We start from the raw sequence: 25,064 nt of genomic DNA, 5'->3' as shown, positions 1-25,064 counted from the left end.
TTTCATACTACCCTTTTCAAACTTGCTGTCAAATAGGTCTACACTCTTAAAATGATATGACCAGTGAAATTTTAATGCATGCTTATGTTTTTTTTTTCCCTCACCTTTTTCCTTTGAGCATCAGACATATTTCAGACACTGAAAAAACAGTGCAGTTACAAAGAATATGTGTGTTTGATCTGGCAGGTTGGAAAGAAAGATGTTAAAAGTTATTACATAAATCGCACATGCTTTGCGGTATACTCAATTACTATGTCACACTGGTTAAAAGACTACTTTTTCTTTCTTTCAAACAGCGTGGATGAATTTTTAACGATCAAGAGCTCTAGAATTGCAAGGGTACACTTTATAAAGACTCAAAATTCCATTTCCAAGATACTTTAATTAATTCCCAAGTCCAAATAGTCTCCACAACAAAGCTGACAGGAAGAATATTAGCTGGAAATACAAAGTTCTATGACACTAGTACCAGAGATGAACCTAAACTGCTTTAATGGTTGAAGAACTGGCCTTTGATTCAGCCTATTAAAGAGATGGAACAGCCACAAGGTAAATCTCCCTAAAAGTTCACGTTGTTTAGAATCTCTGCCTCTGGTTTCAGCCTCATCTCTGATAAATATTAGTACTTTCTCTAATTATCCATACATAAAGAAAATTGTAAGTGTTCATGTAAAAGGAGCAAGAACCAATGATCAAGACTACATATAGCAGCCCATGCAGTTGTAGGGAGTTTGTTTGGAACACTATCAAAATTATTTGCTCTGATATATGAAGAAATGCTTTTCCTGCACGTTTTAAAATGAAACACAAACATCCTCAAGACTCTCTTAACTTTGATTTATGTCTCAGATAATACCCAAATAATTTAAATATAGAAAAAAGTCCTTCCCACTGTATATTTGTCAGTCTTCTCACATGCTCTCATTTCAGGAGGAAGCCCTGAATTTAGTTACCATTTTAAAGCTATTATAGTTATCAAATAATTGTTTGAAATAATAAAATCAGCCAGAATTTTAACAGAGCATTCTTATGTTCAAGCTTTTAACAGATTCAGCATTTTTCCATTTCGATAATCTAAATATTGAAACATGAATTCTAACTCTTGAGCAGTGTCTGCAGTACTTCTGTATTTTGCTTACAACAAACCACCGCATTCATATGTTTCTAGCTCCACTATTTGTAAAATGAAAACAGAGATTCCTACCGTACTCTTAACTGCTAATCTTACACTGAAACAGTGATTTCATTGTCACAGGTAATGGAATTGAGAACTTCTTTATATTTCCACTCCCCTAATAGGTACAGTAATAAGCTGTTAGTTCTTTAGGCAAACAACATTTATCTGTTGGATAAAGGCTTCATTCTCTGCCCGTAATCAATAACTTGAGGGCCTTCTGTAGATTCTGCACAGCAGTGCTCACATCTTCATATTGCAAAGCACTGCCAGCATATTTGCAGTATTTCTGAGCTCTGGCAAAGTCCTCTGGAGTCAAGTGGACTTCCCCTGCAAAAACATAATTATTAAAAAGTTACAAAAAGGGAAATCTGAATGACACTTCCCTTTACTTGATTTCTATGTTTTACTTATATTTACAGTAATATTACAAAGATCAGGCTGATATCTGTGGTAACATTACAAAGATGAGACCATGGTCTTCTGTTCACTCTTCTTTCCATTCATAGAAAGCTTAACTTCTTTGCTGCTGGCATTTGAAAATGTATAAAAGAACCTTTCAAAACACTGTTTTTTATATGACCCAGTGCCTTTCAAAAGTAAGTCAATACCTTTGAGAAAGATCTGCTCTTCATCTAAGGCAGCAAAAGAGAGCATTTTAACAATAAGCTAGCTGTAATCATATCACAACCTGCAAGAGAAAAGGAGTTTTTTGTGCTTACAGTATGATTACTTTGCTCTCTTCTTCAGGAATAATAAAATCAGTTAGAAACTGTTCACTCTCAACTGGAGTAACTGTTCAAGATTTAGAAGCATTTCTCATTGGGATGTTTCTGCACATATTATATTTCTGTTTTTCTAAGTAATGTTTATGCTTCAAATTTTATGTAAAGTGACCGCAAATTATGGTTCTATTAAATTACCCCACTTTTTTCATATTGGAGAACACTAGCAAAAATATTCTCATAATTAAGTATAAAACAATTGTCATTTATTAATCAGAATATTTCCTTGACATAAGGTCCAACATAATGAAGTCTAATGCTCACACACATGCATTCAACATTCTATAAAGTATAGTGGAGACTTACACCTTCACTAGAAAACATTTAATATGTAATCACTGATGTGTGCATAACATAAAGCACAGTTATGTTAGTATCCCTCCTCCCACCCATGAATTCACTGGGAGTTTAAAGGCTAATTCCATGCCACTCCAATAATTTACGGATAAATTATAAAGTCTTTACTCAACTACTTCAGAACGACTTAATTTGTAAAAGACCAATTTTTATGAACACGGATAAGTAATTATAAGCAGTAGTAGAAACTAACAGGCATTTATTTAGTAGGTTTCCCATACTGCATTTTATAAGCAATAAAGAGATTTCATAAACTGTGAACAAATGCATTTTTAAATGCACCACAGGTTTTATTATAGAATTGTTTAAAGAAAGGTTTAGTTCCTTAAGTATAGCTTTCTTATTTTAAGCAAGGACACAAATATACTTAGATGCATTTTACAGGGTACAATTTTAGTTAGCTGGATCAATTTCTTTGAAAATAAAACTCTACTGTTGGCAATACTGTGAGAATGTTTCCTAAAGAATCTCAATTCTTATCAGAAAATGTCTACTATATTTGCTTTTCCTTCCCCCAATCTTATTATTAAGAACAGTTCTTGAACAAATAAAATGGAAAACCTGGGAATATAAAAACTAGACTGATTTTCTGGTTTTCAAAACAACCTTACCTGAATAAAAAGCATGAGGGTAACTACTTTTAAGATTAATTTTATCCATTTTTTAAAATGCACTCTAGAACTTCATTTTCCCTTCGATAAATAAATCTAACCACAAAATAACTTTTGAGTATTGAGGCATGTGACAATTTGCTGGCCTTGTTTACACTGCAATGTATATTAGTTTACTGTTGAATAAGTGAAACCACATTAAAATCTCTTAAAATACACAAACATGAGTAAATGTGTGTGAGGGAGTGCATAAACATAAGCATATGCTTAGGTTATTTTGCAACCTAAATAAAGTCACAGACTAAAAGCAGATGGGGTAAATCTGTGACCACATTACTGAACATCTTTAAGAAATTTAAATGACCAAGTTCCCCTCAAAGTGGCTTTATGCTATGATGCCAAAAGAAACTACAAAATGATTCTTTAAAACCTGGCCAAGGCATCAGTCCACTATTCAGCTAACTTATTGGAAAGAAGCCTAAATTCACCAGTCTAATCTTATTTTTACAGTATGAGCTCTATTAATGTTTTGCTGGCATAAAGCCTTATTTATTATGAAATCTACTTTAGATGCTATTATGACATAACTTGAGGGAAAAAAAAAACAATTTTAAATTTATAAACCAAAGTTTACACAGTAAGGGTGTTGGTCTTTTGATGCGTTCAGTGGACTCAACTCCTATTGAAGTCAGCAATTCACAATGGACAAGCAGAATAGAAATAGAACAGCTGTGTTGTAAAGTTTTCAAAATACTGTGAAATTTAACTATAATGTCTGTGTATATATATGTGTGTGTGATATATATATGTGTATATATATTATACATATGTATAAAATGTACTCACATCAAGAGTGTCACCTCAAAAGTTGTTAACTAACTTCAATTTATACTTTCTAAGGGTTAAGCAGCTTTGCAGAAAAGGAAGGACCTGCAGGTCTTGGTGGACACCAAGATGAATGTGAGACAACAACATGGCCTTGCAGGAAAGAGGGCTAATGGTATCTTGAGCTGCCTTAGAAGAAACATTGGCAGCAGGTCAAGGGAGATGATCCTTCGCCTCTACTCAGCACTGGTGAGGCTACACATGGAGTACTGTGTCTAGTTACTGGGCTCACCAGCACAAAGAGAGACATGGAGCTAGTGCAGAGTCCACAGAAGAGTCGTAAAGATGATTATGGGACTGGAGCATCTCTCATATGAGGAAAGGCTGAAAGAGATGCGACTCTTGAGCCCACAGAAGGTTCTTGGAGATCTCTGAAGGAAATCTGTAAGGAAGGTGGAGCCACATGCTCTTTTGGCAATGTCCAAGGACTAGACGAGAGGCACAAACTGAAACATGGGAGGTTCCATATGAAAATCAGAAAATGCTTTTTTGACTGTGAAGGTGACCGAGCACTGGAACAGGTTGCCCAGAGCGGTTGTGGAGTCTCCCTCTCTTGAGATATTCAAAAGCTGTCTGGACATGGTCCTGAGCAGCTGGGTCTAGGTGTCTCTCCTTGAGTGGGGGGGTGGGACCAGATGAACTCCAGAGGTCTCTTCCAACCTTAACCAGTCTGTGATTCTGAGCTCCAAGATTACCAATAATATTGAGATGGGAAAAAGTACACTGAAACACACCACTCTTATGTTAATCTGAAATTATTAGTAGCTATATTTATTACTGAAATGTGGCAGACATGGAATCCATAACTAATGTCAAAAAGCATCATTCTTTTAAGAGAATGATAAAATAAAAACCAAAAGACGATTAGACTAGTGATGCCAAATATCATGTTAAGAAAACAGTTTTAGAATAAAATAGGTATTTTACATATATATGTATATATGCCTCTCCTTGATATCCTTTTAGATTTATCAGATGTTCTTCCGTTTTTTATGAAATTGCCCAAATACAAGGCAGATGATTTAAGAACACTGTAATAAAATCAGTGCAACTTGGTATATAAAAATGGTGATGGCAAAGAATAAAAATGTTTTTTAAACCAGATGTTGTTCCCCCACCCATTAAAGCAGGTATGACATTCAGGATACAATTCCTTAAAGATTTTTTTCTTAAGATCGTAAAAACTTATGAAATGTGAAATTCTTATTTCTATTTTGTGTGTGGAAAAACAAACATTATTTTGAATGGACTAGAATGGACAAATGGTTTCTCTATACTATACCACCTGTGGAAGGGAACATATGGTAATGTAAGAGCATTTTATAAAAACTCAGTGTAATATAGCTATGAATGAATTTAGTGTTAGCAAAATCTAGAGGTAATAAAATTTTTAAACACACTACCATCAGAGAAGTACATGAACACACTATACAAAGTTGCTATATAGTTCTACATTCTGCTAGTAGACATTAAGCAACGCTTAATTGCATATACTTTGACACTTTCAAAAGCCAATGTTCAACTCTGAAACCTGTTCCCATAGGACAGGACAATTACTGAAGGTCTTGTGCTCACTAAAATCAAAGGAATACTCTTATTTTAACTAAATTTTCTTTTGATAAATATTCCAGTCTTCTCCACCAAAAGTTTCCTTCCCATCATAGCATTAATCAAATTGCTTCTCCCATGTTATGGGAAGCAAAGAAAATATATGATTTATTTTAAAAATATACATTTGATCTTACTACCACAAAGAGTCTTGCAGGAATATGTGGAATATCCTGTTTGGCTATGTCTATACTAGTACATGAAACAGTGCCAGGGAATGTGTCTCAGCACTTAAACTTGACTGTCTACACTGTCAGACTACTGGAACAGATTGCAGTATGGTTTTGGCCCATGACAACTACCATTTTCCCAAACAATTCCTGGGCACAATTTGTGGCTAGAGCAAGCTAAAGACCATTCAATATTGGCAGCTGTAATGAACTACCTTGTTTAAAAGGTTTAAAAGTTTAATAGTGTGGATGTGAGCAGTTATGTGCCAGCTGCTCTCAGTGTCAAACAAATATTTACAGGCATATTTACTAGTATAGACACAGACATTGTGTCTAAATCATGGAGTAAGTGTACTCCACACTAAGCTAGCTGTACGAATCTGCTGGAAAGCTACACCAATCCCTCCTTCCCTCCCAAAGGAAACTTCAGTTCCATAGGAACAAAGCATACCAAGACCTAACCTCAATATGTAGTCAGAATATATAGCCTGAATATATTTTGTGACTCAGGAACTGGGGAGGGCTCCTGGGTCCCACAGCTCAGTATGTTTGTTGTGAAATACAGCCATTTCCTAATCTACCTACAGGACAAGGCTACTCCACAGCAGAGTACTGGGGGTATAAAAAGGAATCCTCAGCAGTATGGGGAGAATGACAATGTTATTCCGACTAGCTGAAGGGAGAATATTTTGGGTAATGACCACGCATGTATGGCAGGATGATGATAGACAAGGACCAATGCTTTTGATTTCTCGTATGCATACAAACGTTACTGTACTTCTACTGACTGACATATCCTATACACCCTCTCAAGCTCCTGCATAACCGATAGCTTATTTTCTAAGTATTCAGCTGTTTTGGTTAAGCAGCTACCGAAACTCTTATAATAGCAGCCAAACTGCAAAACCATCACCCAGATTAAATGGTTCAGTGACAGGTTGGAGATTTTTTTTCCAGTAAGAGATAACTGTAGTAAGAGATGTTTTATTAATATGCCAGACAGAAAAAGTAGGTTGCACCTTTTGTTCTTCAAGGGAACACTAAAAGTGGATTTGTAACTATCAAACATGATTTTTATGACTTATCTTTTTAAGACATCATTGACAAAACTGGCTTCTTTATATATTAAGATGGACACATCCTTCAGGATTCTTATGACAACAGACTAGAATTAAGCTAAATACTGAATTCCTATTATAATATTCCACTGATTAAAAATGCTTTTTCAGTAAAGCTGATATTTCAAAACAGAAGTAAAATATATATATTATAGGTTATCAGTGATTCTACATAAAAGACAGGTGACATTTTAAAAAATAAAAGTGTTGACTAAATGGTAAATCAAAATAACATCATTAGCAGCGGTTACTTATATTATTTCATTTAATACAGGCACTACTTACAATCAACAAGCACCGCTGGTATGGAACACAACAACTATGCTGCAACAGAAAACACCACTGGAATGTGTTTCTTGGTTATTTCTTGAAATGAATAAGTAACTTACAGACTAACCCCGAAGAAGAAATTTTAGGGAAAGGGAATGTGTGTTAATTACCAAAAACAGAATTTAGAAAGGCTATCAGGAATACAGACTTTGTTGAGTATACCAGAACCCAGAACCTCATCTGAGAAACAACTATGCAAAAGCTTAATACAATGCTAGCTCATTGGCTAAAAATAATAATAATAATTAAAAATAAAAATCACACATTAAAAAAGCTAGACAACACTAAGCACACACTATCGGAAAGATTTCAGTAACTATTAAACTTTCAGCCATACAATGTTGATGATATCCATTATTTTTAAAATCTGTGAATTGATAGTGTGCTGATAATAGTTATGATTATTATGGCATTCTTCTAATGGTAATGATTACTTCTCAAACTTCTTCCTTAGGTGCTGCAAATTAAGGTATGAGGAAGCTGCAGGGGACAGGAAGAAACACACAGGACAGCACATCCATGTGTGGACAATACAAATGCCACCACCTTACCTGCAGACTGAGCACTGTAAAGGGCAGGATCTACTAAAGGAATATTCTGAGGAGCAGGTTGAATGGTATTACTTGTCACTCCTGCGAATCAATGCAAACAATTGGAATTGGATTATTTTTGCTTATAGACTTAAAACTTCCACTTCAGACTAGGAATGTTTTATAAAATAATACTGAAGAATTTACAGTCTCATTTTATCACTACAGTACTTCACAGAATTTTAAATTTCAAGCATTAAACAAATTAAGAAAATACTAGTCCAAAAGACACCATCTACCCTAGCGTATTGAGGAAAATCTGCTACGGAAGAGTATTAGTAAACTTTTTAAATGGAAGTTTATACTCTGCCTCTTAACATTAGAGTCTCTATTTTTATATTTTTAAAGCCCCATGTCTGCCATCTAACACTTGCAAGCTATACCCTTCCTAATTCCTTTGAAAACAATTGGTGAGAATAACGAAGATAGATAGATTTGAAAGGGAAATGCTGATGCTAGAATAAACAGCACCGTGGGGTTAAAACTAAGTAATACAAACAATTCATGTACTCCAACAAGCTACATATTCCATAATTTTCAGTTCTAGCAAAAACAGAGAGCTAAACATTTACCTAGTTTGAATATAAAAAAAACCAACACAAACACCCCTGCCCCCCCCCCCCCCAACAACTATTTGAAGGATTTCCCCATGATAAAGCTGAAAAAAGAGCATCCTGAATTTTCATAGATTGTTCCATAGAAACATTCTTAAAATAAGAAAGTAAAAGAAGAGGTGGGTATGTTTGAGAAAAACATCTCATATGTCCCCTAATATAAAAATACATCTGAACAATCAAATGATCGTCAGGATTGAAGACGAGCTTCTCACTTGGTAGCCTTACATAAAACTATAAAAAAGGCAATAGGAAGTGGAAAAGTTGTGAGTTCACAAATAATCTAAAAATACAACTTTTTTTTTTCTTTTTTCTTTTTAAATGCAGCTATTGGGAAGAACTTCACATTTTTAAGAACTTAATTTTGGTCCAAAAATGACAGAGAATAAGAAGGATGTAGGAGCCAATATATTTAGCAGTATTTTTCCTATGCTATTATTACAGCTTAAATTTACGAGGTTGCATCTGCCATAAAACATAACACATCTAAATGATTTTTCTTTATATTTAAATGGAGGCCTATCCTAGCTAATCATAGAATTTGCTGCTTAATAAAAGGCATGATTTTTTTGCATGTGATAGTGATATACCTGTGTTATGAGGTACTTCAGCTGGAGTATTGGCTGGCGCATGGGCACCTGGTGGTATATGTATGCCAGTGAAATTAGTAGTTGGTGTGTTATTAGCTTCATATGTAGATGATGATGTTGGTTGAGTTGTTCCACTATGGAGAGACGACGACCCTGCTTCTTCTCTTTCAAGATCTGTTAAGACAACACAAAATAGAAATTACTCCAGCTCTTTTGTAAAAACACTTGAAAAGTTGTTTCTTTTAAAACCTCTTCTCAACTTTTCTTAGTAGAAAAATTGCTACCACCACATTGTGATACAGAACATTTAACAAACCAAATCACTTAGTGTTGATTTTAACAAAGTTAAAAAAGCAACATAACACAGGATGAAGATCTAGAAGCTCCCACACTCTCAAAGATCTCTTCTATTTAAATTGACGAATCATTTCAGTACTGGTTGGAATATGAACATTTTGGCTCATTAGTACAATCTTTTATACTTCCTTGTCAACTGATGCAGTTACTCCATCATAGGAGGCCACCAGATTGGTCAGCCATGAGTTGCCCTTGGTGAAGCTGTGCTGACTGTCTCCAATCACCTCTTCATGTGCCTTAACATTGCCTCCAGGAGGATCTGTTCCATGATCTTCCCAGGCAGAGAGGTGATGCTCACTGGTCTGTAGTTCCCCAGGTCTTCCTTTCTACCCTTTTTAAAAATGGGACCGATGTTTCCCTTTTTCCAGTCACCGGGGACTTTGCCTGACTGCCATCACATATGATGGAGAGAGGCTTGGCAACTACATCAACCAGCTCCCTCAGGACCTCAGCTCCCTTCTGGGATGCATGGCATCGGGGCCCATAGACTTTTACCTGTTCAGTTTCATCAGGTGGTCTCAAACTTGCTCTTTGCTTATAGTGGGAAGGACTTTGCTCCCCCAGTCCCTGCCTAAAGGTTCAGGGAAATGAGAGACATGACAAGCTTCACTGCCAGTGAAGTCAGAGGCAAAGAACTTGAGTACCTTAGCATTCTCTGTGTCTGTTGTCACCAGTTATCCCTTCTCGTTTATCAGAGGGGGTGCACTCTCTTTAGACGTTCTTTTCTGGCCAATGTACCTTTAGAATCTCTTCTTATTTTTTTCATCCCCTGCCACGTTAAATTCCATCCATGCCTTGGCTTTCTTGATCTCATCCTTACATATCCAGACAGTATCCCTGCACTCTCCCCTGACCACATGTCCCTACTTCCACTGCCTGTGCATTTCCTTCTTGCACCTCAGTTTGACCTTTCTGCAAGTCAAAAAAGTCGGAAGGACCAACTGCACCTCAGTTGGTCCTTTCTCAGCCATGCTGGTTTCCTGCCTTCCCTGCTTGATTTCTTACACATACGGATGGAGAGCACTTGCACTCTGAGAAAAGTGTCCTTAAAGAGCTGCCTGCTCTGATCTGTTCCTCTGTCCCTAAGTATAGCGTCCCAGAGGATCTTACCCACTAGGTTTTTAAACAACTGGAATTTTGGTCTTCTGTTCAAGATATTGAATTTGCTCTTTGTGAGGCCCAGATTCCTTGAGATCACAAACTCAACCAGGATGTGGTCACTGCCTCCAAACTTAACCTGTTTCATGAGTTTATCCACACCGGTAAGCACCAGATGAGCTTCTTTACAGGAGTGACCAGTTAATGGTTTCTAGTCAATCCTGTAGAAGTGGAATGCTACCCAACACTAGTTCATTCCCATCACCTCCTAATTTCCTTGTCCAGGAACACCTAATTGCAATGGTAGTTGTCCCTTTCTCCCTATCCCTTCTGGTTCTCTGTCCCAACTTACCCTCCCCCCGCCATACCTCTCCCCCAGTTTGGACTCTGTCTGTGAATCTGGAAGTCTTTTTCTGTGCCAAGCCAGTATGGAGAATACATATGCTTCCTGCTCTTAATTGCCAGTTTCCCACCCACAGCAGCTCTGAGATACAACTGTAGAAGCAGGAAACTCCCCTCAGCCTTAGGATTCTCCATTACACGGAACCTTTAGGGAATTCAGCTGTAAAATTCTAGCAAGCTCAAGAATTTGCAAACTGCAATTTCTCAAAGGTACAGAACTTGGGCCAAACATAGTCAGATTTTCTTAGAGACAGGAAAAGCCCATCCCTGGGAACTAGGGAAAGAAAAAACGCCAACTAATCTCCTGCCAACTCCCTTTTCCAAGTTTCAAGCCCTTGTGTCCACCTCTTTCTCTCTGATCTCTTTTCAGAAACAATTCTGACTAAAATTAATAAAATGAAAAAATCTAAAACAAAAAAAAATCAACTGTAAAGAACTCTGGCCATAGAAGATAGGAACTCAAATGGTTAAAAGTCGAGCAATGTTAGAAAGAAGCCAGAAGAAAAGTGTTGGCCACCCTTAACATCGTGTGTGTAAGAGGCAAATTCACAAGAGGGCAATATACTTTTATGCAGGCATATGCACAAAGAGATCAAGCTCAACTGTTTGCTCATTATGCAATTGGCAAATGTTAAACTGTATTAAACATAAAAGTAGCTTTGTTTAAATTAACGCTTATTAGGTGTTTACAGTGCCCAAGTGTCAACAAAGCATACTAAGTATTCTTACTGCAAAGTAAATATTTAAAATTTTATTAAATCAAAGATTAAATATTAAGACTATGTTGAGATATGTGCTTGCAGTATTCCTGAAGAGTTTTAACAGTAGTGGTAAATAAAAGGATTTCAGGCTGCTGGAAAAATTTAATTCAACAAACTGTTTTTAAGTTCTGTGATCAGAATATCCATAATGTTATTGAGAAATATATATTTTTCAGGGAATGAATGCTAAAAAATTAAAGACTTCATTTCTCATAAAGCAGTAATTACTCAAGAAATTTGAAAGACCTTTAAACTCTAAGTTTACTGAAATGCTTTAAAAGAAGCCTGTAAAAGAGTAACACGATTGCTTCACATTCATTTTCAGCTCCAGTCGAGTTTCTTGTCTTGGAGCCTCCTAAGCCCTTGTGCTGGGATCTTAGTAGAATGGATCCAATGGACTCTTTAGATTTTCCTCAGAAGCCGCAGTACTATGGCTATCACCAGCTATCTGTTTTGCTTTTGGCTTATTTTTTTATTGAAGGTAAGACTTTCTGGAATAAGGCTGATACCAAGTGTTGGTGCTAAAACCATGTGTCTAAAGATACTTTTATATAAAGGATTCTCTAGGCTTAACAGTACTCCTCGTTCACTATCTAGATTAAATCTACTAAGTTTCTGGTAAAACAGGATGTTAGTGATTTTGAGACAAACCCTAACCCACAGAAATAAGCAGACGCTTGACATGTAGAACTGGAACAAACCTCAGGAAGTTAACTTTTATGTATTGATATGAATTGTGCCAGAAGTTGCAGCAAACAATGTTTAACACGCTCAGGAAATCTTCAGTGAAAGCAATACATTCTGCATCACTTTAAAACTATCATCTAAACTAAATCATATTTGTATTATCTTACTACATGGCAACACACACATGCAACAAATAACTTTGATCAACATGCTTACAGGTCTAAAATTAGCCTTTGTAAAATACTATTAACATTAATAGTTGCTTTTTTTAATTGCTACAGGAGGTTTTGCAACCACACTGCAAAGTACACAGACTGCAAAATCCATGAATTCATCAGTTTTGAAAATATATAAAGTGACTTCTCCTTTCTGAAGTCTGGAGTCTATGGGTTGACAGGGTAATAAGGTATGTAACTTAATCTACATTATCACTACAAATGGGTGCATGCTTTATATCAGAATACTGCATACAAATGTTTTCCCAATATTAACTTGATCATAATGTCTTTTTAACATTACAAAGTATTATGCATTAAGATGTCAAGGAAAAACAAGAAACAGTGTATGGAAACGTATTGTCTAGTGTAAGGAAGTGCCAAACATAACTGAAATTCAACAGCCCAAAAGACTAAATTGAAAATTAGCATTATTTATTTTTAAGGAGTCCAGAGATTTAAAAAGATAATATTTTGGTCATCATCAACTAATTTTAATGTAAATAAAAAAATTATTTTCCTCATTGTGCTGCACTGTTTCTCTCTAGCTTGAGTTGCTGCTAAAAGACACAGAAGGCAAGGTTCTATTGGAACACTGCTTTTATATGTATATAATATATATATATTTTTCCACCACAGCATTGAGAAATAAACTATAAAAATAATCCACTGACAGCTCACATACTGTTCTTTCTGCTAGTTGGGACTATAAATATTTCTCAGAACTCTGCAATATAAATGTAGAATACTTGTTATATATTGCAATGAAAGTAGTGACAATACATTTTACTGTAGTTACACCGTGATTATTCAAAAACTTTTTCCCATCTGAAATTATACTTTTAATTTTTACACTAGTATTAAAACTTGTTGGATGACCTGGGGCTACTGCTAAGTGACCTTTATGTGTACTCTACAACTTGTATTCCGAATGCATTAATAAATCAAGCATGTCACTTTAAAGTTTCCATAGTGGCAACTTGACAAAAGCATCCATAAATCCAACAGCAAAACTGCATAAAGCATGTCTATGTTACTGTAAAAACATCTCTAAGAGTTACAGTATAGTTTTCAAGGAAAATAACACTTTGGAAAAAATGGTAATTTGTCAAGCTACAGAGACCCAGTTTCACTCTGTTTAAACACACATTTTCCACTTGCAAGGGAAGGAAGAGAATGAGCAAGCAGAAAGGAATGGGGAAGGTCCAGCTGTACATTCAAACAATGTTTCTTTTCTTCTTATGATGCACAAAGCAAGAACTGACACTTCTTTTTTAAACTGTATCTTCCAGTAAAATATAATTTGCAAAAATTTTTTGTCTTTGTTTAGAATTCATTTTGTATCAGGAGAACTTTGTAAATATTCCTATAGCTATGCGCCCAATCACTAAAGAACATTCATCTAAAGCTATAAACATTTAATTGTGCCATTCATAACATTCACTATAAAAGATTTTTCCCTTCACGTCTTCTTTATTGAATTCCTATCAAACTGGTGTAATTTGACTTAAAGATGTGGCAATACTTGCAGCTGGAGTTGCAAGGTAAGTCTCATTGCAGCTGCACCAGCAGTTAAAAAACTGCCTTGAAAAAGATCATATGTTGAAAAAAAATTAGTTTGAAAATGCTTTAATTGAAATATAGCTGTTCTAAGACTCAGGCATATTACAGTGGGTAAGATAGCTGTTCCAATGATCAGGTATGTAGGACATCTTTAGGTAAGGAAAACAAGAAGAATGAAACAGTAGCTTGGAAATCACACTAACATACTAATTACTTGCTCACAATTACTTGAACTTCAACTGAATTGCTGAGGTTGGAAAGAACGTCTTGAGATTATTTATTCTAACCCCCTGCTCCAACATGGTCATTTAGAGGAGGCTGCCTAGGACTGCGTCCAGCCAGATTTTGAAAATTTCCAAGGACAGAGATGCTACAGTCTCTCTTTGATCTTCTACCAGCATTTGATCAGATTTCATGATGAAAATTATTTTTCCCCTAATAACTAATCAGCATTTTCCTTGTTGCAACCTGTCTTGACCTTCTCTACACTTTCCCATTAGGTAGCTTAAAACAGCATTAAGAACTCTGTTTAGACTTCTCTTCTAAAGACTAAAGAAACCCACTTAACTCCTTGTATGTCATATTCTTCAGTTCACATTTGGAAGACAATAGAAAGAAACCTCATACCTCAAGTGGTACACTTTCTAGCAATGGTGGGCTTGGAGGGAGTAGACTGCCTACCTTTTTTCTGCTTTGCTCACTGTCAGATAAAGGTGGTAAGCTAAATAAGTCACTGTTTTCACTCAAGCTACTTTGTCATTTTTTATCTTCTCCTGCACATTTAACTTCTGATAAAGAATCAGCTAGTGGCTGCCAATTGGAATAGGATGCTATACCTTCTTGGAAGGGACAACCAGTCTGTAAAGAGTAGGTCATACCCATCCTCTTTTCTCACAGACGAACAGGAAAGAAGCTTCAAAATATGGATTGCATGACAAAAATGTGAAAACTGGAAGAAATGCCAGTTTTCTGATGTTTTGACATGTATAAAACAAAACCAATGTAAAGATAATTACAAGTCTATTTATAACATATTTGAAATTTACAGGTTCAGATTTCAAAATCTACCAAAGATCCAGGTACAGACCCCAGACACGAATGAATAATAACATATAAATATTTAAGTGTCTGTTTACATGTGCGTACACATGACATATGGATCGTCTGTATCAACCAAAACTTTATGTACCAGTTCACTAAGTCCCATTTCATGTTTATCTCCAGTATAACAAAGGAAAAATAAAACAACACTGGGTAAGTCAATCAAATACTGAAGTTCAATTAAAAGAGAACTAGGAGAAGCTGACAAAAAGTAGAAAAGGGTTCATCATGAATGCAACACTGAACAGGGAAGCTATGCTTCCTGTGGGTGCTCATAGAAAAATGCAATACATACCAAAGCTCTCTCCTTCCATTCCAATAGGTCCAGGCTGAGGAGTCTCTCCGTTCTTTAAGCAGTTATGAATGTATGCTGCCTTCCACCTGGCATACTTTCTGTGCTGAACATTCTGAGGAAGGTAAAAGGCCAGCTATTTTAACCACTCACTTCTGTGAATTAATGCATTCAAGACAGAAACATAAGTAGGTTTTCCACCCAGACAAGAGATTTCTAAGCTGCTATCAGTTGACACTCATTTAAAGATAAGGCATGTGAATTTAATCAGTGAATAAAAAAAAATATAAAAAGAATATCTCTGACAGGATTCAGCATGAAATGAAAATGTAGAGATCTTCAATTAGTGCAGCATGTCAGGAAAAGGAAATCAGTTATACAAAGACCATCTACTGTGAAAGACAGACCACCATGTAATTACTGATGTGAAATAATAAAGAAAACTTCCTTAGATGATTATTTACTTCAGATTAAAAAATCTGAAACAATGCTACTCTTTCTGATCAATATTATAATTTTTCTCATTACTTACTTTAAATTACAAATAGGTATTTAAAAGCATGAACAGAGAAAGGCTGGTGTAGTTGTGGATTAATGTAGTATGTGTGGGATATTCTAGACAAAATGTTTTAATTTTGTATCTTTACAACATTGCTTAAAATTAGATAAAGCACTTTAGCAATATATAAACTAACTGCAAAGGAAGGGCTTACCATAACAATGACTTTAAATAAAACCCTCATTGCAAGGTCAATAGTTCAGTTATTTGTAACATGAGTATTTCTCAAAAAAGTTAATTACTATATTGGTACTCAATTTCACTTTTGCCAATTCTTATCTTGTGAAGCAGTGTATTTATGAAATAATAGAAGTGAGAAACCAATCTGCCAATTGCCTTTGATTCTACCTCCATGGTTTGAACATGAAAAAATCTGGTAGTAGCCAGATTTTAGTATTTTAAATTATTTCAAAGAAAACAAATATTTTTCACTATTTTCAGTTTCTGGAAAAAAAGCACTGAGGAGAAGCATTTCACTTGGGTTTTCAGAGATTATTCTCCTCACAGGGTAGAACATGAGTGACAAATAAATGTCAGAATCTCACCTAGTTTGAGGTTTTCCATTTCATTTTTTAACGTACAACACTAACATGTCAAAACATGACAAGAGGATGGGCCATTTCATATTTCCTGGGGCTGTTACAATAAATTTCTTTTAATCCACAAAGAGTTCTCAATTGTTAAGAGAAATCTTAAACTGATTATGCAAATCAACTACTCTGTCAAAAGTTGTAACAGTAGCAACCAGTCACATGTTCTGACAATTACAGGCTAATGGGATATGACAATGTAAACAGAGATGAGAAGTGTGGAAGGATGAATGGAATAATTTATCCACATGAACAATGCAGGTTGGTAGTGTGCTTCATACCAACAGTAACATCTGCAAGGCACTGGTGAACTCAAATTTCCACAGTAACAATCACAGGAAGAGTAGTTTGGAAACCGGTAGACAGATTAATTTCTCTTTAAAAGTCCTGACTGAAATCACATCCAAAGTAAGAAAATTAGTAAACTGAAGTGACAAATTTTACTTTAAAAAGTCTACTGCACTATTATCTATGATGGGAGAGAGAGCTATAGCATACTGGATAACTCCAGCAAGCTCCCTTGTTACCACCAGAACGCTTATGCAGCCTAGTAGAAAGATATGCCCTTTTGTTTTTGCAAATGAAATGATCTCCAAAATAGCATACCCTGATGGCAGATCTAATAAAATGCATTCACTATACCTCAGAAAGGAAAGCACAAATAGAAAGCATGACTTTCTGTTATATACTTCCTTTGAATAATCTTTCCTGGCCAGGTAGCGTTGCAGATGAAATTCTTTCATCATTCACAAATACTCTGGAAGCCACCAAATGCAGAATTATGTATCCAGAACATTATGCAACTCTTAACAGCCTGTACATCTCCCTTCTGTTTCCAATATACTGAAATTATTTCTTGATAACGTGTTCTATAAACATTATCATAGGGGTGTAGAAATGCTGTTGTATTGGGTGCCCGTGTTAAGGTTTTGGCAGCTGGGGGATCATCTTTGAGAAGAGGCCATGGGCTGCCTCATGCTAGACCAATTGGGAACAGCTGAGCCTATAAGCCACAGGCACAGCACCTTTAGGACAATGTATTTAATAAAGGGCAAAAAAGCCCAAAGCTGAACCCAAAGAAAAGGGAGCAATCAGAGTGAGAAACAGCAGGGGGAACACCTAGGTCAGAGAAGGAAGAAGAGAAGGTGTTGCTCCAAGCACTGTAGCAAGTATCCTCTTCAGCCTGTGGAGAGGATGGTGTCAGAGCAGAGATTCACACTGCAGCCTATGGAGGACCTCATATTGGAACAAGGGAAAATGTGAGAAGGAAGGAGAAGCAGAGAGGAATCGGTATATACTGACCATAACCTGCCCTATCCACCCATGCAGTACCCAGGGCAGAGCAGAAGAGGAGCAGAGAGTGAAAGAATAAATTTAAGCCTGGGAAAGTAGGGATGAAAGGGATTGTTTTAACATTTCTCACTACCTGAATCTATTTCAGCTGGCAATAAATTAAATTTTCTTCAAGTCTAGCCTGTTTCTCTCATGGTAAGCTATCTCCCTGTTTCATCTCAACCCACAAGCTTTCTCATCCTATTTTCTCCACCGGTGCTGTGAAGAAGAGGCATTGAGCAAGTGGTTGACTTGGAGTTACACTGTTAACTAAGGTTAAAACACCAACAGATGTACTACAGATGTAGTTTTCACTTATATTTTACCTTTAAAATTATCTATAAAATGTTATTAACAGACTGAAATAGGAATATAAAAAACAATCAGAACACTCCAAAGACCAATATAAAACACTGCAAAGCATATCAGACAAGGGATTAGATTACACTTCAGGATCTCAGGAATTAGATACCATTTTCTTCCCTAGAATCTGCTTTCCTTCATATAGGTCTGAAACCAGATTATCTATTTTCCGTTCTTTTATTAAATGGCCATTAAGTAACCATAAAATTCAACTGCAACAGTATACTTGTCGATGACCCTAAAGAAGTTATTGAGCAACACTGCACAAAATGATCGATACAGATGTTTTGAAAAACAGTTGAAAAGCTAAACTGTATTGGAATTCTACTCTACTTTTTCAGTATTGAATACAACATTCTCAGCAGCATTTCTTGAAAATTAGTTTCACATTTTTAATAAAGAGGTGGAACGTTACACTACAAAATATTTGACAAAGTTCAGTAATCTATATTAAATACCAAAAGGACGTTTTAAAGATAATTTACCTAAAGAAACTTAACTGGAGTGTTCTGCCACACTGATGCACTAAGACAGAACTCTTCAAGATTCACAGTTATGGGCTAGAAAAACTCTTCCAAACCCCATTACAGTTTTTAACACTCCTTTGAAACAACTTGAAGTTTACAGAAAACTTCCCTGAAAAAGTAAAAATTGTGTTTCTCAGAAACTGTGAATGCTTTATTTAAATATAGTCTGTGAATGTTTTAAATACAGTCAACTAATTAGTTTTCAGTGGATGCTTTTCAGGAGCGCATGAAACACTGACGTGCCCACTAATAATTTATCTGAGATTTAAATTAGTCAAAATTATTTCCATAAGCTTTCTCCAAAATGAATAGAAGAAAATACCTAATTAATGGAAAGAACAGCTAGGGACATTTTGGACAGCCCACAATCACTGACTAAAATTAGTATTTTGGTAATAAACATTTCAGTTAAAGTAACATTAAAAAAAGCGTAATCTGGATTTTTTTATTTAAAGGCATTTTCTTTCTGGCAGTGATAGCAAGGCAATTTGAATAATCTATAAAAGATCATAAAATTTACAGGCCAGTAAGTGAACCCTCTTTTGACACGTTATTATGCACCTAAATGCAAAACCTCTAACGCCTGAACCCAGATGTTGCTTTTAGTCTGTTTTCAATGTGAACATCTGTTTCTTTTCAGAAGGCTGCCCTCTGAACAGCATTACTGAGGTAAAGGAAAATAACTATTACCACACAGCTTCTTACCGATCTCATATGAGCTGTGTAAAACATGTCTTCTAGAGAACCCTTTTGTCTAGCTCTAATGTTGAGATACAGAATATCCAGTGTTTCCAATAATATAATCCATTCATACTAACCTATAATCAACCACTTGGCAGTTAGAAATATACACATTATTTAGAATACTGAATTTCTAATTTTAGGTGTCAAATATCTTTTGCTGTTGATTTAAAAGCATTTTAATAGTCAACATTCCATACATGTAAAGGCAACTACCTACTGAAAAGAAACATGGATGGTCTGAATAGTCAGAAAGGGTAGAAGAGTTAGATATCTTACTATATAACCAGGAGTCAGACTGAGACTTCCTTCAGGCTAAAAAAGCCTTTTGCAAAAAATCTAAGACAGTCACGTCATACTTGTCCCAACATTCCTTCATGTGGCACTGGATAAGGAAAATGGTGAAACTTAATGATGCTAACCAGAAGTGCAAGCCTTTTACTGTATTTCTTGTATACACTCTTTAATGTCTTCACTAATTAAACAAACAAAATGAGATAATAATTCTTTCCAATTACAAAGCACTTCTGTACTTTCAACATCAATGAAAAAAACAACATTCAGCAGTAAACACATCACTGCTAGCGTTCCATTCCATTGACGTTTTATAGTTGTTTCGTATATACACAAAGGATTTTTTCGGGACTTCTGAAAGCTTGCTGAATATTGGTAATGCACTGGATTCCTGCAGTCAAAGGTGAGTGTCTTTTCAGTCCATTACGTTACTCACTCTCTGGCTCTAGGGATTGTTATTATTTCATATCATAAAGGATGTGAGCGTGCAGAGCAGTCAGTTTTAACAGAACACATGAAACAACACTTGTACTTGTTGCACTTGATAGATGAAAAATTTAGATTAGTATATTCTCAGGTTATAGAAGATGTAGAATCTTGAAAGAACATTTGTACAAGTGTCCCCCTTCTTGCGCAACAACTCTATGATTAATATGAACCTGAAGCACACCACCACCAAAATTATTCTTTTACTTTCCTTCCAATGTTTACAAGTGAAAGTAGCCACAGTTACTGCATTTTAAATGTAACAATTATTTTTCATGTGCATGTTCATATTTATCAGACCTGAAATCTACATACAGAATGTGTAGTTTGTGTATTCCTAACATGGCATGGAGTAGTTTGGGACCAATATAACCACAGGGCTGTTATGGAGCCGCGAAGCAACAGAACGTTTCTTTCTAAGGAAATATTACAAGCGGAAGCAAAGAAGCCTACTACAGCACTCATGTATGTGAGGCATAAAACATTTTTTGATTACCTATATAGACTTAGTTGGCCTGAAACATATTAAGCACTTACGTGATCAGTCCTTGCTGATTTTGTCACAAATTGTTTAGTATCACTGCCGTTTCTTATTTAAGGTATTTCAACCTTCCTTTAACAGCCTTTGAAACTTGTCTTCACCAGTCAGTACCATTTTTCTATATATTTTTTTCTTTGCCAGAAGTTATCAACTATACCATTACATTTCCAAAGTGAGTTTATCATTCAATAAAAACTGAAGTGTTCTTTGCTAAATTAATTCTCAGAACAAGAAATACATTATTAAGAGTAGAGTATCTACTCCACTATACTGGAGAGTAACTCTCCTGTGTGGCATGAATAACAGATAGCTGACTATACACCTAATTTAAAAGTTTTCTTTAAAACAGACCAAAAAATTATTTTGGTATACCTTAATAAAATCATGATTTTGTTCAGCCAGTTCTGGAAAACTTGTTTAATTGCAAATAATCTGCCATAAAGAATAATACAATGTGTCTGTGTTAGTTACTTTGGTAGACAGTTTTTAAAAATAAAATATTCGTTTCCAAACGGTCATACAGCAAGCTATTTTTTTTTTTTTTAAAGTAAATTCATATCCTTTCAACTTAATAATATCACCTTTTAAAAGTGAGATTTGTTGTGACAATAAAGATACCCATTGTAACTAAAAGTGTATATAATTCCAACTCAAATGTTAGCACTAAAGTTCTTACTTGCAGGGTGAAAAATAGGAAGATGGAAAAAGTCAAGAGCCTTCCATCATTTTTTCCCTATAATCATTCTCATTTGCTTGACAGAACACTGCTGTCCCTCAGTAAAAATCAGACTTCGAAATTCTAACTGAATACCTGTTAAGTCTTGCTTATTTGCTAAATCATCTTATAACAAATATCTAGTATTTCACATTATTTCTAATATTCTATTGCTAATGTTTATCTAATATTTTAAATACAATTTGAAATGGCTATTACAATTCCTTACAACTTAGGTTCTAATTGTGTAGTCAAATACACATCACTATGTTCTTTGAAGCTCGTATTCAAAATTATAAAAAAAATTAAAATATTGCAGAACTAGAACAGTAACTTGCAACTGTGCTACGAAAAGCAATCATACATCCTTACCACTTACCTCTTCAGAGAGCTCCCCAAATACTGTCAGAACATCTATCAGGAGGCTTGCAGTATAAAAGGACTTTATCATGTTTCTATAAAAAAAAAAAAAAGAAAACACTTTGCTAACTTGGCAATGTCATCCTCTCAGGATCACATTTTAACAGTTTAGATTACACTGGCTTGTTTCAAACAAATCTCCCCTGATTTCTTCTTTTAATCTGATGCTACAGAACTTCACAATGTTAAAATTTAGGAACATACTGACTGATATCATTGAAGACTTTCTGCATAGTGGTCATATTTTTTCAAGCAGGACATGTGTTCTACACTTAGTTTCTAGTTTGGAATGTTCAATACAGGACACTGGACATCCCGTACTATCTTCAAAAGGGCCCAGCCAAATCACCAGCATGCTGTAGTGATCACTGTAAATCAAACAACATCATGCATCATCACAACAATTTTGATATCACTTGATAGTAAAAAAACATAATGTGCATGACAAGTTCAATATTAGTCTGAGAAAGCTAATTAAAAGGCTTGACAGAAGGTGAGCAACCACTTAAACAACACAAGATGGAATATACCAATGAAGTTAGAGACAGAAATAGTAACACATGGAGTTTTCTGGAAGATGAATGCATTAAAGCACAACTCCTGCTTATAGCCAAATTGAAAAGAGTTTGAAAATTCAAATTTCCTGACCAGTATCTTAATTCAGACAACAAAGCAAAGATTTTCACCTACTTATGAAACTGCCCAGCTCTGTCTTCATTGTCTGCATACAAAAACATCTTCAAAGCATAATTCTCCACATGAGCAGAACCAACAATATCCTGAGTAATTGCTTCATTATCACCAAATTGCTTTTTCATCTGAAAAGTTGAAAAAAATACATTCATTACCTTATTAGACCCTAGAACTTCAATCTAATTCAAACACAAGAAGCAGCTGCTGATTTAGACAAACCCGAGTACAATTTAAAAAAGAAACCATATGCACTTTATTTTTTCAAATCTCCACCTTCTAACATAACAAACACTAAAAGTAGCATGCCAAAGAGAAAATACACTCTTTTGGAGAGAGAAACGTTAAGAATAAGTAGATCTTAATACTATCTTCTAGTAGAAAATACTTTTTAAAGAAAAATCACCTTAAAAACAAACACAAAAATATACAACTGTAATATTCTGAAGGAATATCTGCAGATATTTTCCCCTTTTTATCCAAAGGACAAAGCACTCTGAAGCATGCACTGCAATTCAACACAGCTCAATTGATAAAGTATTGCATACATTATTAAGGTACTGTAGATCAGAGTGACTATGCATCTTCTTTCTTATAAGATATTTCACTGCAGTGCATTACATCTTTCACCAAGTTTGATCCCCACCTTAACTGGTCTAGTGACCTATGGATTTACTGGAATTTTCAGTCTAAGCAGTGTACTGCAATTGAAAGACCTCTTTTCAAAGATGCTGGAGTACAAGAATCCTCGGGTTTCCTAATAAAAATCAGTAAAGCAAATAATCCACTAACAGTTACAACAGGTGGACTTACAGCTTCTGAATAGGCTTACTGTTTGCACATAAGGAAATCTTGGGTTATCCTTAGAGAACAAAAACAGGAACACTGCATACTAACCTGCAGCCTTTATTTTGCCAAAAGATTTAAAACCAGCATCTGAACGGCTGTTATTTTTCACTTTGAGTGTGTGAGGAAAATTTAATTACGCAAGCTACACTTCCATAATATTTTTTACGTTGCTGCCAACTTTTTAATACACAGAATATTTTTTTTAAAATTGATTTCAGTAGTGAAAAATAAAACTTTCTAAAGAGTACTTCAAATCTGCAGACTTGTCAAACTCCTATATATTTTTCAAAAAGTATTAATTTTACAAATTATGACACATTAAAAAAAAGTTATACTTTGTAAACTGCAAGATATACATCTGAAATGAAATACTGAAGTTCACAGAGAAAGCAAATTGCTAATATGTATTTTACCAGCCTATATGCATACCTTACACTTGGAAAATAATTTATTGCTATACTTAATCTAGTGTTCAATAGAGATAATTTCAAATGCACAAATGGCACTCAGATACATAAGCTCCTCAAAAATTCAAGTTAACCAAGTTATTTACTTCTGAAATTATCCTTCAAACATCTGAATTTGTGATTCAGTACAGTAGTACCATTTTTTAAAACTGTTATTCATAATTCGACCCTAAAATCAAGCAAATTGGTTTAATTTTAGTAAACACATTTAAATGAAACAGTTACCTATTGAAAAAACAAAACAACACAATCATATGTAAAAATATTTCTGACTGAAACAAGCATTTTATATCTAAAATTACTGTATTTAATTAATTACACATATTTGAAATAGTATGAAATTGCTTGCAAATTAAAACATTTGGTAATTTCCAGATACACCTATATCGTTTTGTTCTTTGCTACTAAAAAATTCAGGATCACTTGTAAGTTTCTGTCTTAACCTCTAAAATAATTGTGGCAAGCCACAGAAAGCTGTGAGAACCATTTAGCACAGACCTGTAACACTCCTTTGTGCCCCCTGCTGGTACGGGTAGACTGACAATGGCTGCTATTAAATTACTGCAGAGGTATTCACACACCAACTTATCAATACACTCAAGCTTCCTAGCCTCCCAAATATTGTATTACACCTGCTTAGAAGCACTCTCTTCAGTCTTCCACCACCTGGCTACATAAAAGGAATTTTGATACCTTCGCATCAGTTGTCACAGAGAGAACCTTAAACTAAGAGATTAAACTGGGGGTTTTGCTGGTTTTCCATTTTTTCCAAATTTGAAACAAAAGGGGTAACCGCACACTACAGACAGATTACTTGCTGCAGTACCACAAGGGATTCAATACACCTTCAAGAATACTTATGGAATGAAGGGGAACACCTTTCAGAGATTTAAATCTTATCTCTCTTGCTACCTCTTCCCTTTTCAGCATGAGAACCAGACCCACTGAAGATATCAAAAATTGATGCAATAACACACCAAGTCACTGTACACAGGATTTTCCATTGCCAAAAAAATCAGTAATAAAACATAACATGAACAACAAGGTATGAATACAAGGCAAATGGTTCACGTATCATTTTTTTCCTTGAAGAACTGAAGGCTGTTGCATTAGTTTCACACCAATTCTTCAGGTATTTCTATGGTTAGTTTGTGGATGGAATCATTAACACTGAACACAAAA

At 35.2% G+C, this 25,064-nt stretch overlaps 1 protein-coding gene across 2 annotated transcripts in view; it reads right to left on the bottom strand.

Moving 5' to 3' along the window:
- Positions 1–362: 362 nt before the first annotated feature.
- The window catches only part of VTA1 (vesicle trafficking 1), a 39,886-nt gene continuing 15,184 nt past the window's right edge, over positions 363–25,064 (bottom strand). The window contains exons 3-8 of one of the 2 annotated variants that reach the window (XM_035538528.2): positions 22,567–22,694; positions 21,836–21,911; positions 15,312–15,423; positions 8,833–9,006; positions 7,590–7,670; positions 363–1,504 (exon numbers count right to left, since the gene is read on the bottom strand). In XM_035538528.2, the coding sequence (XP_035394421.1) occupies positions 1,359–1,504; positions 7,590–7,670; positions 8,833–9,006; positions 15,312–15,423; positions 21,836–21,911; positions 22,567–22,694 (717 nt within the window). In that variant the 3' untranslated portion in view covers positions 363–1,358. The remainder of the gene's footprint in view (positions 1,505–7,589; positions 7,671–8,832; positions 9,007–15,311; positions 15,424–21,835; positions 21,912–22,566; positions 22,695–25,064) is intronic. The other variant, XM_035538529.2, reaches the window with a different exon arrangement.

This window comes from Cygnus atratus, chromosome 3 (assembly GCF_013377495.2).
Source record: "Cygnus atratus isolate AKBS03 ecotype Queensland, Australia chromosome 3, CAtr_DNAZoo_HiC_assembly, whole genome shotgun sequence".
Taxonomy (NCBI): domain Eukaryota; kingdom Metazoa; phylum Chordata; class Aves; order Anseriformes; family Anatidae; genus Cygnus; species Cygnus atratus.
This window is presented reverse-complemented; position numbering and strand designations above follow the sequence as displayed.